The sequence below is a fragment of the Enhydra lutris genome, unplaced genomic scaffold (assembly GCF_002288905.1).
Source record: "Enhydra lutris kenyoni isolate GAN:26980312 unplaced genomic scaffold, ASM228890v2 scaffoldscaffold5, whole genome shotgun sequence".
Classification (NCBI taxonomy): domain Eukaryota; kingdom Metazoa; phylum Chordata; class Mammalia; order Carnivora; family Mustelidae; genus Enhydra; species Enhydra lutris.
Window position 1 is genome coordinate 12786471 of NW_019154089.1, and position 15303 is coordinate 12801773.

At 41.6% G+C, this 15303-nt stretch overlaps 1 protein-coding gene across 2 annotated transcripts in view; it reads right to left on the reverse strand.

Moving 5' to 3' along the window:
* Nucleotides 1-2421: 2421 nt before the first annotated feature.
* The window catches only part of LOC111141164 (lamin B1), a 53486-nt gene continuing 40604 nt past the window's right edge, over nt 2422-15303 (reverse strand). For both annotated transcript variants that reach the window (XM_022493529.1, XM_022493530.1), the window contains exons 8-11: nt 15083-15187; nt 11396-11515; nt 5775-5882; nt 2422-3284 (exon numbers count right to left, since the gene is read on the reverse strand). In XM_022493529.1, coding sequence (XP_022349237.1) covers nt 3243-3284; nt 5775-5882; nt 11396-11515; nt 15083-15187 — 375 coding nt within the window. In that variant the 3' untranslated portion in view covers nt 2422-3242. The remainder of the gene's footprint in view (nt 3285-5774; nt 5883-11395; nt 11516-15082; nt 15188-15303) is intronic.

Here is a 15303-nt window from a genome sequence, read left to right on the forward strand (position 1 = left end):
CAGCGAGCCAGCAGGCCCAGAGCAAAGCCAAACTTCTGATGGGGGACTGGAGGCGGCAGGTACAAGCGACCTCTAAGTAACCAAGAAGACCCACGCACCAGCAGCCGAGAGCATTTTTCACCACCGCAATAGGAGTAAACGGCAACAAAGGTCCAGTCCACTATCATCACTGGGGAGCTGGCACAGGAAACCCCCAAATTACTCTGTACGGTAGGGATACAAACCACTCACAAAATAAACAACCCCTGCTGAAGAAAAGTTCACAATCCTAAAAACCCCATGACAAAGTAAACCATTCCTTTCTCTGCAGCGAACAGAAAAATTACAATTTCAAGAACTCAGGGACAAAGAAGAGAAACTGTAGAACAAGTGTGATTAGAAAAACTCTTTAAAAGGAAGAAAAACAAAAGGAAGAAGAGTTGAAAAAAGGGCAAATCTGAAAAAGAATCAAAGATAATTCCAGAAATGAAAAGTATAGTCAATGAAATTACAAATTCAATAAGGATAAAAAAAAAATAAGGCTGAGAACAAGATTAGTGAGATAAATACAAAGAAGTTACTGAGAATACAGAGAAATGTAAAAGATATGAAAGGGGGCACTGGGTGGCTCAGTTGGTTAAGAGTCTGCCTTCAGCTCAGGTCACAATCCTGGGGTCTTGGGATGGAGCCCCACATTGGGCTCCTTGCCTAGCAGGGAGTCTGCTTCTCCTACTCTCTCTCTAATGAATAAATAAAATCTTTAAAACAAAAAAGATATGAAAGAGAATAGGTTAAATATAAATCTAAAAGAAATCACCAAAGGGAAGAACACTGAACAGGAAAGAGATGATTCAACAAAATAAGAACACCCTGAATTTTCTTAATGAAGAAAAGAGAGATGAGACCTACACATAAGAGGAATGAATGAATGAATGAATGAATGAACAAATGAATAAAATCCCTGTCCAGTGGCTCAGTCAGTTAAGCACCCAACTCTTGGTCTCAGGTCAGGTCTTGATCTCAGGGTTATGAGTTCAAGCCCCGCACAGCACTCTACACTGTGCATGGAGCCTACTTAAACAAATAAACAAAGAACAAGAACAACAACCCTGTCTAAATAGTGGTGGAAACCAGAACACCAAAGACAAAATGAAGGGGAAATTACGTGCTTGTAAAATAGTTTGATAATCCAGGAACATACCCGTAAGCTCCTCAAATGTGACAACACAGAGAAGATGCAGGGGCAACAGGGGCTCGGACCCTTTGCCTCTCCCACTCAGCGGGGACAGACACAGTGCTGCTTGCTTCCTGAAAACCTCAATTTAGTCTCAACTTTGTCAGACTGAGTAAGTGTCTGGCTTGCTACATGTCCAGGGACATCACACCCTGTGCTAACAGGGCCTGGATTTTCACTCTAACTCACGAGACAGACATCTGTGTCACTGGAGCAGGCACGACGCATCCAGGTTACAGGCGCCAATGCTTCCTAACACCTACCTCCTGCAAGTGTGCCTTCCAGCACCTCGTTTACCTAGCAGTAAAGTATCCCGAGTGTATTCTGAGGACAAGAACCCCATCTTGTGGCAAAACGGTTCTAAGCCGGGGCTGGCCATCCACAGGGACATTCTCATTCTGAAGATCCATCTGTGTTGAGAAGTGATCATTTTATCTGCTTCACCAGACAGAGCATCCCCCCCTGGCATTTATCTTGTGTCTGTGACGGCACCAGAGTCTGCAGTAAATCTGCAGAGCACAGTAATTTTGAGACTTTGTGAGTTATTTTCAAGGGAAAGCTGGTAGTCTTTGCACAGCTTCCCGCAGGAATATTTTAAGGGAAAACCAAACACTGACTCTGGGTTGGCTTCCGAAACTGATCATGTCTTCTCTAAGGATTGTCCAGACTTTCCACTTTCTCTAAGATGAACATACTTGGCTAAAGCAATCTCATGACAAAAACGCCCCAAGCCCCTAACAAATGACGGCCTAGTCACCCCCACACACAACCAAGCGGCCCACAGCACACACCTACCTACGTCAGAGCACTCACACCTTCATCCCCTAGAGGGTCCCTGTTGTCAGTATCTCTTCTCTACTTTACAGGACAGTCAAACTAGATTCTAGGTATTATCTCCATCTTCTTCCTTTGAGAGGAATGTCTTCCTCAGCATCCTTTGCCACTGTCCCTGTTCCTGTTTGGCTTTCCTATGTGAAGAGATTTTGAAAGGTCTTATTGTTAATAAGCTCAAAAATATAAAGCACTGCACACAAGGCCTGGCTCCAAAACCTTAGCTATTACCACTGCTCTTATTATCGTTACTACCGTTAGTAATGACAACAGAGTACTGAAAAGGGGTGGGGAAGACACCAGAACACAAATACAGTCTATTTATCTTCTTCATCATCAAAGCTTAAAGAAACCAACTAGCCTAAACAAGCAGCCAAATTATTTTTTATGAAAAGCAAAACCAAGATAGTATTTCCCCCCCAAATCAGGCTTTAACTAAAGTTAAAAAAGACAGTAGATTAATATTAAAACAGCGTTTATTTGTTAATGTAACATAGGAAATTAAAGCAAGTTACACTATCTTTAAAAACACAGCTAATGCGTTTTAAGAGAAACCCTTCCCTCCCACCCCCCATCCCCGCATGAATTCAGAATCTAAGAGAAGTAACCATAAAACAAAGTTTTGTGGAATCCTTCATCCAAGAGTGCTTACATGATGATTAGGTTAATATTGCCTTCTTACAAAATTTCTCTTTTCTATTAAAAAAAATTTTTTGTAGCCTTGATTGTTTATTACAAAAATTCAGTACAAAAGTTCGATATATTGAAAAATGCCCCCCCCTCACAGCACCGTTATATATAGCAGAGAGTAATCAAGAGCAGATTGCTAATCTAGATGGAGCAATCTTCAGATTATACCCAGACACACAGTGGTTTATTTACCCTCCCTCCCCTTCTCATAAGAACTTAAAAAAACACACATACAAAAAAATGTCAAAAATTTGAGGAACCCTTCCCAAACAGTACACAGTTAGTTCAGTGTCAATAATTCACATCTTGCAACAAAGTGTATGGATATGGTTTCTTTTACAAAACTTTCAGTGTCAAAAAAGGAAATTAAGGCCATCAGATTCGCAGTTTAAAAATTCACATAAAGGAAATACAAAAATATTCTGTGCTTCTGAGAAGGCTCTGCACTGCATGTTGGTAAGGATTACCATGCTTCTTTATTTGGAGGAAGACTGTTGACTTGAGAGGTCTACATAATTGCACAGCTTCTGTTGGATGCTCTTGTGGTTCCCTGATGAGGCAAAGGAGAAAGAAGATCAGTGCTAAGAAAGTAGATAACACTACTTTCAACTAAGGCAGAGAAAGGACAAATCCGTATTACCTGACTGCGAATGAATCCTTATCATCTCTCACATACCCTTTCTAACCTTTTCTTACAGACTCCTTCCAATAAATTTGAGAACAGCGACACTGAACTCCAGCTGCACATTCGGATCCAGAGGAGCTTAAAAAAAAAAATCTGATCTAGGTCCCTAGACCAACTAAATGAGAATTTCTCATTTAAATGGGGAAGTGTATCTATTTATATGTAATTTTAAAGCTCCCTAAGTAATTATAATATGCAGCTGAAGTTGAAAGCTGCTGTTCAGTAAATAACCTCCTTTTATAACTTGGGAAACAGGAGGTCAGCAGGTTCAATTTGGAACCACATCAGGGACCCTGACAGGCTTGGTCCTCCGCTTACACATCCCAGAGCACGTGCTCTGGCTTCACCCTCAAATGTGAAGTCAAAATGGCTCCCTCCCTCACAGTCCAACTTGTGACTTACTGCCAGACTGGGCTGAAACTGGCTTGTTGAAGGTCACAAAAAACCCCCCTCTAATCAATTCGAAAGGCGACTGGACCAATTCTCTAATACAAAGTCAAAATATCTACTCTTTCATCTTCCCTCTTTTAAACCTTGAAGTCACTACCTACCCTGATCACAAAAGCTAAAAGCCTCACCCATCTGACCTCTTTTCCTTCTCTCCCCACTCAAGTTCCGTCCCTGCATCTCCATGAACCTCCACGCACACAGTCCCTCCGCGTCTCTGCAGTCTGCCTTCTCGAGTCGACTGCGGATTCGGTCTCAGGGTCTCCCTGGCTCGGCAGTGTGCAGACGCTACCTGCCCAGGCATCCCGACTGCACACTTACCGCCAAGCTCCCATTTCCTATATGTCTGACACACACCCTCCGGCACAACTGGACAGATACGCTTGGTGCCCAAGTCTTGACACATCCCCTGTGGTGAACGAAGGACCATCACAGACTCTGCCACTCCTCCCATCAAGAGCTGAAGAGTATTTACTCTCACCCGGAACTGGAGATGGCCTAGAGACTCACTTCGGCTATGAGAATATGAGCCTTACCTTTTAGAGATCCTTTTCACCCTCCTGGAAGCCAGCTGCTATGTTATAATTAAGCTTGGGCTAAACTACTGAAAGATAAAGGAACATGGAGAGAAATAGGGAGAACCTTCCAGCCCCAGCCATGATCTCAGCTGAATGCAACCGCAGCATTAACGTCACTCTCCATCACGTGGACCAAAAGAACTAAGTGCCCAGCTGAGCCCAGTCAAACTACCATCACGGCAAGTAAGAAACTGGTCTACAGCACTAAGCTCTGGGGTATATGTTAAGGCAGCCAACATGTAACTCAAATATCCGCAGAACACCAATGCCTGTCCTCAATACTCAGAACACTGCCAGTCCTTCAGAACACCACACAAGCACACTTCCTGGAGATCTTAACTCTTCCTGTGGCCTTGTCGCTGCCATCTGCCTGCTCCAACTCCTACTGTGAGCCACTTGTCCCGCACTGAGACCTCTCTTACACTGTTACTGTACTTCCAGTCGTTATAACGCTTTCCAGCAAGGGTAGGAAATGGATCTTGTCCTTGTTTTCTTGTTCAAGCTAAACTTAAAAAGTATCTGTTCTTAAATAGTCCTCCAAAACGTATGAGGAAGTATGCAAAACTTCATTCTACCTCATACAACCCACGTCCAGTGGTTCTCAACCCTGGGGGCTAACCACATACAAGAATGTTTTTTGGAGTAGGACTGGGGCCAGTGAAGTAAAACAGAGATTTATAAATTTGCAGATACAGAGACAAAGTCTTACAAGGATAAGGGTAAGAATTCTGATTAATCATCTGACTCAAACAGCTTGAGAACATAAACTGAACGCTCATTACTTATTAATAATTCCAATTTAATTAATTAAAATCAAATTTGGAGTTTCTTTATTTCAAGTGCTCTCAAAAGCCCAAGCATCAGCTAAAATCTATCTTGTAATTAGATGATTAGAAACCTAATATAGCAAGGATTTTGTTTCCCACTGCAGTTGAGTATTACTCTGGTTTTTAAAGTTTATATGCAGATACTCTAAGTTAGTGATCTAAACTTCTCTTTAACAGAACTCTTTTTTGAGCATGCATTCCAACCCATACATACATATTTGTAAGTGATATACAGGCCCTACCTGAACATACTAGGTACACTATAAAACAAAACTGAAATGTGACATCATTAGAAAACAAATGTTTTAAAAGATATGCTAATGTATTCTCCCACGCTCTAATGTGCTCTCTTGACTAACACCCTCAGGAAAAACGAACCAACACCAACTGGCCAATCACTTACATGGTTCAGCAAGTAACGGGGGAAAAAAAAAACCACCTCACTATTGATTTTGGTTTATCCATATTTCTGTCAATAAAACTTAAATATGTGAAAGTAATACCTGCTGATGGAAAAGTTCTTCTTCTGCAAGCACTTCAGGTGCTTCCTCCTCCTCCTCCTCCTCCTCAGGTATGGTGGTTTTAAAGACTGTACTTCTCTGAGCAACCTCCTGAAAACAAGAGTGGCTCCAACTTAAGTTAAAACCATACTGAAAAATCACAAAGGCAGTCAGGGAGAGGGAACTTCGCTTTGCCGAACTTTTAGAAAGAGCACCTTTCCTACAGTAGGGATTATTTTTTTAAAAAGGAAACAGTGGTTCCTCGAAAGCTTTAGCTACTGGGCAGGAAATTTTGCATAACTGGTAGCAGTTCTGAGATCTTCAATATTCCCTGCAGGGGAGCTCCTGGAGTCCAATGGGAAACACCTGCTGCAAAGTTTCCAATGCTTTTGATTCCGTTCTGTTACTAAGAGCTCTGGGAACCGTGTGGCACACTGGATTCTTTATAACACTCCCCAAGACTTCAGCTTCAAGATCCACGCTCCTAGCAGAAAGAAGGTACTAAATAAATGCTGACTAAAATGACAATGAAGGCCAAATGCTGTGATCTCGGGGACCATGGTGGCAACACTCCACCTTCAGCAACTGGTTCATCCTGGGAAATGGAATCAAGACAGATGAGCCCTCCCTTCTTCACATTAGTGGGGAAGCTCCAACGTATTCCACACAGAAAACAGGCCCGTCCCTCACTGGAGCTAAGACAGAATGAACGACTTCCATTCCCTGCCAAAAGGCTCGCGTACAGCTGACTCTCCTGGAGAGAAGGCTGACTCGCACAATGCAGCCATGTCTCTGTGTAAGCAAAAGGCTGACCAGCAAGTACATGAGTGTGTCCCACAGAGAGCCGCAGAGCTGCTCACCTTACTCTGTACCAGATCCTAAGGTCACTCAAGAAAGAGAACTCCATGCATGAAGATGCTAAGATTACATCAGTAAAAGCTTATCTGGAATCTAACACACAACCAGCTAGTTTAAAATGGCAAAGAAAGAAAACAAAAAACCGTGTCGTACAAATGACAGCTCCACATTAAAATATGTCTAAGGATATATTTTATAAATGAAGCAAAGTGTACACTAGTATTTTCTGGGGAATCTTGATTATTGTTGCATGGACAAATAAGATAGACTATTCTGAGCGTTTCTATTAGTCAGAAACTTCAGTTCTGGAATCTCAGTCAGTGCCTACACACACAAATAGCCATTTCATAAATATCAGCCTGCTTTGACCAAACCCACATGGACAAAAAAGCATGTGAGTCTAGGTCAATTATAATGCTCTGAAGTAAGAGATCAATTGGGGGATAGCAGCATACAAAACAGAAAAAGAATTCTCAGAAAGCTCTTAGAGTACCCAGTTTTCCAAAATTCATCCTAAAATGAGGAAAGAAAAGTCAAAGAAAATCTGCTAGAGAATTCCTACATTCCAGCTCAGGCAGCTGGTGACCAGTGTAGACACCTCATCTGGAAATGTGGGCTCTTAAGGTACATGACATAAGAATATTGTCCTCAAATGCGAAACTCAGAAAAAGCAACTTTCCCAACAAATTACAAATTAATTCAATTTAACTACTTTTAGTGTAAGCACATGGTTAAGTACTTTTCATTTGACAACACTTAAAAACCAATTAATGTAATGCAGAAAGCCTGTATAGAAAATGAGTATGCTAAATGTTAAAAAATGATAGAAAAATCATAAAACAAATTTAGAACCAAAAATCATTGGGAGATTGAGGCCCAGGAAATTGTTATTAGTCAAGGTGCTAATAGATAAATGTCTTTATCAAAAAAATTCCTCTCAGCAAGATATCGAACCCTATCAAGTGCCCTAAAAGACCCACATAGTCTGTCTACAAAACGTACTATCAGTTGGTCCCTATTAAAGCCTTGCACACATAAAGGTACACAACTCAGGAGTGTACTGAAGCCACCTGACATGTTCACCTCTGCCAGCTCTGTGCGGTCACGACATGCTGACAAGCCCGAAGTCACCACAGTGGTAGTGCAGGATACCCACACCACAGAGATCAGCAAATGTTACATACAGATCAGAGCGGTTTTTGTGGGTGGAAGAGCCGACGGTTAAACTATGATATCTCTGTACACATAAGTTGTCATTCACATATACAAGTTTCAGTTATGACTATATTTCAGAAGGTACAGAGAGATGGCTTTCTTAGTTCCCTCACAGAAAAACTTTCTAGGGACGCCCTGGTGGCTCCGTCAGTTAAGCATCTGCCTTTGGCTCAGGTCATAATCCCAAGGTCCTGGGATGGATGGAGTCCCTCGTCAGGCTCCTTGCTCAGCAAAGAGCCTGCTTCTCCCTCTGCCTGCCGCTCCCCCTGCTTATGCTCTCTCTCTCTGACAAATAAATAAAAATCTTAAAAAAAAAAAAAAAAAAAAAAAAAAAACAACATTCTAGAGACAGGTGGGTGGTTCAGTCAGTTAAATTTCTGGCTTTGGATCGGGTCATGACCCGAGGGCCCTGGGATTGAGTCCTGCATCTCAGGAGCCTGCTTCTCCCTCTGCCACTCCCCCAGCTTGTGCTCTCTCTCTCTCTCCCTCCTTCTCTCTCTCTCCACTAGACAAATAAATAAAATCTTAAAAAGAAAGAAAGACAGACATTCTATTTTAGCATGTCAACATTTGCTGTTGTTAGTTGTCCACTATTCCCATCCTCATTTGTCAGTGAAAGCTCCCAGTTTTAGCTGGGTCCCCATCTCTCCTAGAGAGATGGGACACACAGTCATAGGAGCAGAACAAGCTCAAGCTATTGGAGGGGAGAAGGCAGCTCAAGCTAACTCTGTCCTCCAGACTCCAGGGACTGGTTTAGAGGTGAGCCTGTGACCCAGGCTGGTACCATTTAAGTAAAGCCCCAGATGGAAAACTCACGGGGAATGAAGCTCTTTCCCACAAAGAACCAACCTCGAACAAGGCACCTCCAGGAGCATCCGGCACTCATCCTGCCTCAACCAAAGAGACACTCTGAAAACAGGGACACAGAAGATGCTTGAGGACACTGGGTAAGCCACTGGATCAAGTCCACTATCTCTGGATTTTTGGTTGTGTGAGCCCGTATAGTCTCATTATAGACAGTTTAATTACATTTTCTGACACTTCCAATACCTCAGCAAGAGGAAAATTTACATAAAAAAATTAAACTGACTTAAGCTAATTATCTACAATCCTACAGAACAATGGTCTTTATGGTGGTAATTATGGATTGTTGCAAATATGGCCTGGGACCTGCTAATAAAAAGTTTCAGAATTAAAGAAATAAGTTCCAAATGTATTTGTCTGGCAACCACAGACGTAAAAACTGTGTTCATGAGGCACCTGGGTGGCTCAGTCATTAAGCAGCTGCCTTTGGCTCAGGTCATGATCCCAGGGTACTGGGATCAAGCCCCACACTGGGCTCCCTGCTCAATGGGAAGCCTGCTTCTCCCTCTTCCACTCCCCCGTTTGTGTTTCCTCTCTTGCTGTGTGTCTGTCAAATTAATAAAATCTCTAAAAAAAAAAAAAAACCCAAAATTGTATTCATGATATTTTCCTCATTTCTGATAGAAGCCACTTAACAGAGCCCAGCTAGCGGAAGACAGAAGTTGGTTAAAAAGAACAGACAAACCGGGCGCCTGGGTGGCTCAGTGGGTTAAGCCGCTGCCTTCGGCTCAGGTCATGATCTCAGGGTCCTGGGATCGGGTCCCGCATCGGGCTCTCTGCTCGGCGGGGAGCCTGCTTCCCTCTCTCTCTCTCTGCCTGCCTCTCTGCCTACTTGTGATCTCTGTCAGATAAATAAATAAAATCTTAAAAAAAAAAAAAACAGACAAACCAACCAACCAAATAATAGTCACAGATTTAAATTATGAAGGAAAACCTGAGCTCTAGTTTGCTCTAGTTAGCATTACGGAGATGTCACTCTAATACCACCTCAAGCCCCATCCCCATCACGGTATCTACCATCTATTTTGGGGGATTTTCTTTCTTTCTTTCTTTCTTTTTTTTTTAAATTTTTCTTTAAGATTTTTTAATTTATTTATTTGACAGACAGAGATCACAAGTAGGCAGAGGCAGGCAGAGAGAGAGGGGGATATTTTGGGGGATTTTCAACCTGCTACATTCTAAACTCCTATAGGATCACTTGTACCCAGAACACATTTTCACAGAGAAACAAACGGCAAGATGAGGCCTGGATCCCAGGGCTCACTAAAGCCTGCTCCATCAGCCAGAGCCCCTCATCACAGGGCTTCTGGACCTGAGCTGATCGCCACTCAGCCACGTGTGGAGAGAGCCGTGTTCTGTTAATGCCAACGTCAGGGGAGTGCCCAGCACTGGAGCCACCATCCTTGCAACAGGGCAGCAGCAGTGGCCACAGAGGAAGGACCCCAACGTGCAGAGACAGAAACAAGCAAGGGTTTCCGCAGAGAGATCAGGAGGAAGCCTACAAGTGACTGACGGCATGGGTCAACAACGCTGCTCCCCTGAGAACCAGGCTGAGTATTGGGGATGAATACCCCAGAGCCACCCCCAAATCTCGCACAACTGTGCTGAGGTTGACAGTGGAAGAATCACAGGCCATTTCCCTTCCCAGCTCTGCCTGAGATCAAGGGAATCCTCACCCAGTAGACAAGGATTCCAGACAAAGAGCAGTCCGAAGACCAGTAGACACGCCTGGTGAGGGACAGATGGGAGGACCGCCAGGCATGGGACTCGGAATGCAAACACCTACAGCAGATGCTGTTAGTTATTTTATTTCTCTGAACTTAAGGGAGGGTCTGTGTTTAATTTTTACAATTTTTTTAGCCAGGAAATTCTTACTGAAGGCCTATTCTGTGCCAGGGAAAATCAGAATAGGTCCTTGCCCATGATGTGCTTAGGACTCTAGTGAAAGAGGCCAACGGGCCAAGCACCAGACAGGGTTAAGGGGTCTGCAGCTGACATCACAGGAGCAGAGAAAGAAACCCAAAGGGGAAACTGCAAGTGGACCTGCACCCACTCCCTCCCTGGCACAGACCCATTTCTGGAGGGCAGGTATGCATGCGTGCATATGGCATGGGAGTCTTGATGGGACAGTAAGGGTAGGGAACATTCTTTGATAAGAATCTAGGACTGACATGTTGAAAACACAGCCATCAAGCAGAGGTACACTCCAAAATCTTCAAACTCAAGAGTTTCACAAACATTCTGAGAGCTAGGAACATAGCTAATAGCTAATAACATAGTTACCAAAGGCCAGATATATACATTCTGAGTGTTTCCCAATGAGTATCTCTTTTATATTATACTCATTACATTAGTATTATCACAGCTCTGTGACTTGCTTTATTATTATCCACCATTTTGAAATGAGAAGACTAAGAGAGGCGAAGGAACTTGCCAAAAGTCACAAACCCAGAGGGCAATGGAGGCAGAAACCAGAGCCTGTGCTCATGCTCAGTGCTCCACAATACATTCCCATTTCACTCCTAAAATGTGAAGTCCTCTTCACTTTGATTTACTCAGCAGCCGTGGCCTGGTGTAAGCAATCAGTTACTTCACATTTCAATGTGACTGCTGAAAAGATATCACGCCTGCACAAAGAACTTTCAAGTGGAACAGACACTGGAGTGGTACTGACAAAATGGCCTTACCTCTCCCTGAGAATTTTTCAATATAACCTTCACATCTTCGCCAGTGCCCCATGAGTTCTGGTTCTTCCAGATGAGGTCGGTGGGAGGACTGGCTGTGACACCAGCATTTGCAGCCCAGATCTAGAAAAAAGAAAGAACATCAGTCCACCAAGAATCCAGCCCTCCCAAATCTTCCTGACAGCAACATAATGAAGAACCTTGAACTCCTCATTCTAAGTCTCAGAACTGTGTCCCAACTTCAGACTCGCTGTAGAACTACCCGTGGGTCCAAGAGTGCCTACGTAGGCCCCAGCCTCCCCATCCAATAAATGGGAATGCTGATTCCCAGGGATCTGAGGTAACACTGTCTACATTCACCTCCTAGCCCTCAACATGTCAAAATGTGTGCCAAGTGGCCTTATTCTCATTATCCGTAAAATAGGACAGAAGCGGGATTGCTGTGAAGAATAAGGGATTAACCGCACAGCAGGGCTGGGTCACTGAGCAAGGATTAGCTCTCCCTGTCAGCACCCAGTTAAGGGTTTTATGGGCCATTCTTCCAGAATGGAGCCCTCTGACCCACTCCAACAGTATCTTTCAGCTGTCAAGAGCAGTCAATGAAGAGATCCTACTAACTCCTCTCAAAAAATCTGCATCAGACAGCCCATCTAGAATATTCTTTATAGAAACTGGTATGTCTCCAATGAGGGGCAGTGTCACAATACCCCAGGAGTGTCTATGGCTGAACTCCACAATGCATGCAGGGAATGAACGAATAACCCATTAATCAATGATAAGCAGGACTACTACTGAAATAGGCAAACAAACAATTGCTTTTCCTTTTTCAGAAGCAAGGGAATTCTACCATATTTTAAATGCATTTTATTGGCAAAAGAGCACTGGTAGAGTGGAGAAAATGTGAGTCAGAAAACCTAGGTGTGAACCCTGGACAAATCACTACAACTCTACCAGCCTCGATGTCCTCATCTGTAGGGATACTACCCACAGGATACTACCTACAGGATACTACCTGGTCTTAAGGTTTCTAAAAGACCATATGAAAAAAGAAAAGTTTTACATCCCACAAATTATTTCACAATATAAATGGCCACATCTTGGCAACAGGTAGACTAGAAATAGTATTGGTACGTATTTTTTTTATGTGGGGAGAAAAATCTATGAATTTCTGATTAGAAGGGAGCCTGTCCCCTTCAGATGCCCACCTAAAGCTGAGAGATCTTCCATCAGCATTGTAACTAGGAAGCGACAGGGAGTGTTTACTGAGGTAAAACAAAAAGCAACTGGATCTGGGCTATTAGGTCATATGGAATGTTAGTGTTTTCCTAAGTTTAAGCAACACTTTTTCACCATGGTTCCTATGGAATCATAGTTGGTTTAGTGTTAATAATAATCATAAAATGTTGACAATCCTACTGGGTCGTTTAATCTGAAACTATTCTGTTCCAGAGCTACCTTATTCAATATGCTAGCTATACATGGTCTGAGCATCTGAAATGTGACTAGTCAAAATGGAGATGTACTGTGAGGCTATCCGTAAGTTTGAACACTGAGTCCAAAAAAGAAAAAAAGAAAAATCAAAAGGTAAAGTATCTGGCTAATACATTTTTATATTGGTCACATGTTGAAAGAAGAGTATTTTGGATACATTGAGTTAAATAAAATATAGTACTAAAGTTAATTTCATACCTTTCTTTTTTTATTTTTTTTAATGAGGCTACAAGATAACGTAAAATATAAATATATATATATATATATATATATATATAATATTCCAGAACACAAATAAGAGAAATATATGTATGTATATGTAGATCTTTGCTATTGCCTGGTACAATTTTATAGTAAGATTAGTTATCACAACCATGTTCCAGAGAGCTTCTTATCTCATTTAATACTAGCTACTGAAAGGAAGGGAGGAAGGAAGGAAGGAATAAATAAATTACATTTCATATGATAACTGAGTTCTCCACTAGACCTATAGTATATATATATCTATTTGGTCCCTGAGGAACTATATCTAGTGGAAAAAGCAGATGATTGGCATAATGGTTTCACATTACTTTAGAGAGAGAGAGAGCACACTCAAATCTGAATCTTCTGAATTAAAATGTCAGATTCTCTCCATCACATTATGCAGCTTCCATTAGACACATAATAGGACTGACTGAACAATTTTCTCTCACTATAATAATTACTGAAGAGAAGAAAGGACAGTGTGGTTAGGATATTTTTCCCATTTTTTACCATTACAAAATTAGCATCTGATATTTTCACAGTGGGTATCAAGCTCTATGACACACTATTTAAGGAAGTCTTAACCAGTTTGAACTTTTGATCTTTAACACTAAGTAAGATGTGTATCAATCATAAATTTTAAACACATAAACTATGTGTTTGACAAGATGGGATTGGTAAGGAGACAAACCACAAAAGACTATTAATCTCACAAAACAAACTGGGGGTTGCTGTGGTGTGGGGGTTTAGGGATAGGGTTGCTGGGTTATGGACAATGGGGAGGGTATGTGCTATGGTGAGTGCTATGAAGTGTGTAAGCCTGATGATTCACAGACCTGTACCCCTGGGGCATATAATACATTATATGTTAATAAAAATAATTTTTAAAAAATACGTGTTTAATATTTTTAAAAGGAACTGATAAAAAGAGATCATTACTTCTGTATCTTTCAGGAATAAAAATGTGGACTTCTTTCACATCTATATCAAAGTCAACACATTGTTTGTAAAATCTACTTACTAAATAAAAGTAAAGAAATTTTGTATTTGCTCAATGAAGCTACTTCTCTAAAAAGTATGCTATATTTAGTGACTTTTAAAGATGTGGCATTTCAGAACACAGCAACAGTGAACCGTTTAGAACTCACAGGAGAGTCAGAGTGACAAAAGCCCATCTCTTTTTAAATCTAGAAACTTAGGGGTGCCTGGGTGGCTCAGTGTGTTAAAGTCTCTGCCTTCAGCTCAGATCATGATCCTGGAGTCCTGGAATCAAGCCCAAAATCGGGCTCTCTGCTCAGCAAGGAGTCTGCTTCTCTCTCTCTGCCTGCCTCTCTGTCAAATAAATAAATAAAATCTTTTTTCAAAAATAAATAAATAAATAAATCTAGAAACTTGAATACTATGTAAAAACCACGTGACCCTCTCTAAAATAGGTTTTAAAAAGTCATTCTTTACAACAGGACCTATCACTTACTAATTTTTGTTCAAAATGTGAGTCCCTAAATCCAACACCAGAGATGGTGACTAAGGGTGATGTGGGGTCTGGACACCAGAACACTACCCAGATGATGCTGAGGGTCACCCACAGCTGATGACTATCACGTTAAGGCGTACCTTAGCACTGACAGATTATCCTAATAGTTCTTTATGCCAAGCGGTATCTCCTGAATCAGACTGGGCTACAATTGTCAGTCAAGAGACAGCTGTTTTATATCTACTGGAGTAGACAAAATAAAAAGAATTCAAAGGTCAATACTTTCACTTTTAATAGTCAATTACCTCTCTCAATAAGATAGAATTTTTAAAATCTTTAATAGCACTTACAATTCCCTAATCGTGTCAAAGATGTTTTAATGCTCAATTCTAAAATGCTTCTAAGTCAAAAATTTTGAGTCACTTTAACTGTTAGTTAAGACAGTGAAGTTAAATTAAATGATGATTAAATTCACTTACTGTAACAGTCTGGCCTGCCTTCAGCACGTATCTTGAGGTATATTTGTAACTGACTGATGTGTCTCCAATTTTTCTGATCATTTCCCAGCCTCCCATTGGCTGATCCTATTTATGAACAGAGTAAAACAAGGTCACATCAAGTATACAGAAAGTGATGGGTAATCAAATGAATTTACACAGATAGTTGAGCTACGATAGCTTTGTGGCTGCCTTCTCTTGAT